Here is a 5,000-nt window from a genome sequence, read left to right as displayed (position 1 = left end):
TATTGCACAACTGTATTACTTTCATGAAATACTCACTTTCTAATTTGAAAGTTATAGCATTATTGCAGTAGGTCAAATTAAAATTTTATTTGTCACATACACATGCATACATGGTACGACATGCAGTGAAATGCTTTTTATGACCGTCCAGCTTTGAAATAGAAAAAAATAAATAAAAATAAATATATATATATATATATATATATATATATATATATATATATATATATATATATATATATATATATATATATATAAAATATAAAAAATATATATTCTTAAAAACAGTTACAAAGAGATTTGATTTTCACTTTTAAGCCAAAACCTTTTTAATATATTTAATATTTCTATTCAATAACAACATATAGGTTTATAGTCAAACACAAAAGGTTCTGTGCAGACGCACTTACAAACAAATCAGGGTCTGATTCTACAATTATTCATTCTTTCCAAATACAGATATTTAAATCATCCAGTCAAAACGCTTGTATTTTTTATAATCACAAATAATTTTTTTTTTGTTTTCCTATCACAAATACCGAAAGAAACCCTGTATTTTTTCATGTCATCAATATTACAAAAAAGTGTTTTTTTATACATTTTTTTATATTGCAAATACAGCAGAAAAATATTTCCTGTATTTTTTCATGTTGCACACACAATGTATGAGTACATTGTAGTTAAACATTCTGTAATATTTTAAAACTAAATTTTATCATATCACAAATATAGAAAAATTCTATATTCTGAAACAAAAACAAGAATTTGCAATAAAAAAAAGCCAGGTTTTCAGTATAGTATATTCCAAATACTGCAGAAAAGCTAAACATTCTGCATGTTGTCATACTGCAGATATTGCATACACCGTTTTCACATCGCCAATATTACAGGAAAAAAGTCTTAATGTCAATTTTGTTAACGATGCTGTGCAGCCCTTGTTTCTGCTCGGAGACAGCGGCAAGGTGAGAAACGAAGCGCTTCCTGTCTCTGATGCTGTGATTGGCCGGCTGTTATTCATGTGAAGGATGCTCGCTGCATGGTTTCACAGCATTTACACAACTCTTCTCGTGAGACAAACCATCCCTTAAAAGTGTACTGTTAGTATACTTCTTCTTTACAAAACAAGGGACGTTTTATTCATTTACCCTCATTCAAGACTGCAAGACGCTGGAATAAAACCCATGTCAAGCAAATACTTAATAGAAAATATATACAATAATAGGGACATATTAGTATACTTAAAAGTACGACGTACAGTTCAGTTGCAGTATAAAACTAAAGTATTTAATGAGTTCACTTTTAGTATAGTTGCTGTTTAAGTCAAAAAGTTACGTAAACTAGTGCTATACTCAAGGTTTACTACTGTTAGACTTAAAGTATACATTTATAGACTAGAAAATGGGTCAACTTAGTCCCTAGCAGTACTGAAATAGTATGCTCAAGAGTATACTACGAGTACACTGATGTCTACTCAAAGTATACATAAAATTATATTTAAGTATACTTAATAAAGGAAACTTTTATATACTGGAAAACAGGCATATTTCATCCCAAGGAGTTCTTAAATAGTACTCTTGCAAGTATACTACTACTATACTGATATTTGTACACTTACTAGATAAAGTATACTTAAAAATATACTAGAACTCTACTTAAATATATTTAATAAAAGACACTGTTATAGACTAGAAAATAGATCAATTAAGTCCCTAGCAGTACTGAAATAGTATGCTCACGAGTATACTACGAGTACACTGACATCTACTGAAAGTATAGATAAAATTATACTTAAGTATACTTAATAAAATCAACTGTTATATACTAGAAAATGGGACTATTTCATCCCAAGGAGTATTTAAATATTACTCTTGCAAGTATACTACTACTATACTGATATTTGAACACTTACTGCATAAAGTATACTTAAAATATACTTGAACTCTACTGAAATATATTTAATAAAAGACACTGTTATATACTAGAAATTGGGTCAATTTAGTCCCTAGCAGTACTGAAATAATATGCTCATGAGTATACTACGAGTACACTGACATCTACTGAAAGTATAGATAAAATTATACTTAACTATACTTAATGAAGGAAACTTTTATATACTAGAAAACGGGCATATTTCATCCCAGGGAGTATCAAAATACTATGCTTGCAAGTATACTACTAGTACACTGATATACTAGAAATCTACTTAAGTATACTTAATACAATAAACTTTTATACTAGAAAATAGGTCAATTTAGTCTCTAGCAGTATTAAAAGAGTATGCTCAGAAGAGGGAATATTTCATCCCAAGGAGTATCGAAATAGTACGCCATCAAGTATACTACTAGTACACTGATATTTGTACACTTACTAGATAAAGTATACTTAAAAATATACTAGAACTCTACTTAAATATACTTAATAAAATAAACTGTTATATACTAGAAAATGGGCATATTTCATCCCAAGGAGTATCAAAATAGTATGCCTGCAAGTATACTACTAGTACACTGATATACTAGAAATCTACTTAAGTATACTTAATAAAGGAAACTTTTATATACTAGAAAACAGGCATATTTCATCCCAGAGAGTATCAAAATACTATGCTTGCAAGAATATACTACTACTACACTGATATTTGTACACTTACTAGATAAAGTATACTTAAAAATATACTAGAGCTCTACTGAAATATACTTAATAAAATAAACCGTTATATACTAGAAAACGGGAATATTTCATGCCAAGGAGTATCGAAATAGTACGCCTGCAAGTATACTACTAGTACACTGATATTTGTATCCTTACTGCATAAAGTATACTTAAAAATATACTAGAACTCAAGTTAAGTATACTTGATGAAACGAATGAATGGAGTATACTACTTTTTCTTCACTGTGAATGTGTTTGAGTCACACACACACACACACGAGGACACACACACAGACACACACACACACACACACAGACAGACACAGAACACACCACACACACACACACACACACACACACACACACACACACACACACACACACACACACACACAGACAGACACACACAGACACACACACACACACACACACACACACACACTCACACACACACACACACACACACACACACACACACAGACACACACACACACACACACAGACAGACACACACAGACAGACACACACAGACACACACACACACACACTCACACACACACACACACACACACACACACACACACACACACAGACAGACACACACAGACACACACACACACACACACACACACACACACAGCTCAGTGTTCAGTGACAGGAAACACACGTTACTCACTGCTCAGCCTGACAGAGCCCAAGCCTTGCTCTGCTAAAACAAACGACATTCAACCCACGTCAGGTTATACATCAGTAACTCTTCATTTCAGTTAATCCATGTATTAAACCCTGAATAATAACAGCATAATAAATCAACTTGAATTAAAAATGTGAATAACAACAAACCAACTAACTAAAATTGTATTTTTTTAGCAACTCATTCATTTGCATATTATTTGATGTATTTATTAACTTCCCTAGAACTACTTCATTCATTTGTATTTAATTCCTGCAGGTTTGGCGCTCCGTAGAAACCCGTTCACCGTAAAAACAACTTCATTCATGAAATGAAAAAGGGTGAACACGGTTCAAACACGGAACAAGCCGTATTCAATTAGAGATTTTGATTTGAGATCGAAATAAATTGCATTTATTGACGATAAACATACATAGACCTGGGTAGCGATCTATTATTAGTATTAGAGAAATCTCTGCAGTTTCATTTCTGCACCGGATTCATAACAGCACAACAATGCATTGTATGAGAAGAAATCATGCCAAAAACCATTAGGATATGTATATGCATTTTAGTATTTCCTACCACATAAATATATAAAAACGGAGCTGTTTATTAGTAGTATGCATCATTTAGACAACTTTAAAGATGATTTTCTCAAATACGGTCCTGTCCTAACAGACCAGACATCAACAGAAAGATGATTTATTGAGCAAATAATAAAGTTAACCTGGTGCACTGTTAGGGTTAGATGTGGTACGTCTGCTAAAGGTCTCTCTCACCGCTGTGATGATCTCTCGGCTCAGCTCCTGCTCTTTGTGGTAGAGGATGGAGGACGTGTCTTTGGGTGGAGACGGGGACGGTGTGGACAGGTACGAGCCTCCGTCGCTGGTGTAGCTCTCCATCAGTAAGGCCGGATGATGCTGGACGCTCGCTGCAGGCACACATGAACACTGGATGCATTAAAACCATCAAAAGTGATAGCCATTTTTTATTTTTAAAATGATTTATTAATTCATTTTTTTATTTAGAGAGAATGCATTAAACCAATCAATTTATTTATAATAATTAGTTTCATTATTTTATTAAAACTATTTCTTAAAAATAATATTTTTATTTTATTTAGCATTAAATTTATCAAAAGCGATCATCATTTAACTTATTAAAAACATGACTTCATTTATTAACTTTATTCAGCAGGAATGCATTACATTGATCAAAAGTGGCAGTCATTTCTAACAGTAAAATAAAGTAAATACTTTATTATTTTATTGACAAAACGTATTAAAATGATTTATTCATTTAGTTTTTTTTATTTAGCAAGAATGCATTAAACCAATCAATTTATTTATAATAGTTTGTTTCATTATTTTATTAAAAACTATTTCTTAAAAAATATATTCATAAAAATATTTAATTATTTTATTTTTGAAGTGATCATTTAATTAATTTATTTTAAAAACGTGACTTAATTTATTAACTTTATTCAGCTTTGATCAAAAGCGGCAGTCATTTCTAACAATTTACTTTATTATTTTATTGACAAAACTTAAAACTTTATTCCGCAAGAATGCATTAAATTGATCAAAAGTGACACCGATTTAATTTGCAGCAATTTATATTATTATTAAAAATATGAATACTTTTATTCAGCGCAGACACATTAAATTGATCA

General features: G+C 31.1%; 1 protein-coding gene across 7 annotated transcripts in view; it reads right to left on the bottom strand.

Moving 5' to 3' along the window:
* Window positions 1-5,000, bottom strand: part of zgc:158766 (uncharacterized protein LOC100009641 homolog) — a 48,907-nt gene that overhangs the window by 636 nt on the left and 43,271 nt on the right. For 5 of the 7 annotated variants that reach the window (XM_043260083.1, XM_043260076.1, XM_043260078.1 and 2 more), the window contains one exon: window positions 4,108-4,259. In XM_043260083.1, coding sequence (XP_043116018.1) covers window positions 4,230-4,259 — 30 coding nt within the window. In that variant the 3' untranslated portion in view covers window positions 4,108-4,229. Of the gene's footprint in view, window positions 1-4,055; window positions 4,260-5,000 lie in introns of all 7 variants that reach the window. The other 2 variants (XM_043260077.1, XM_043260079.1) reach the window with 1 other exon arrangement.

The sequence above is a fragment of the Puntigrus tetrazona genome, chromosome 16, assembly GCF_018831695.1.
Source record: "Puntigrus tetrazona isolate hp1 chromosome 16, ASM1883169v1, whole genome shotgun sequence".
Taxonomy (NCBI): Eukaryota; Metazoa; Chordata; class Actinopteri; order Cypriniformes; family Cyprinidae; genus Puntigrus; species Puntigrus tetrazona.
The sequence above is the reverse complement of the archived record's forward strand: the minus strand, read 5'-3'. Positions and strand labels throughout refer to the sequence as shown.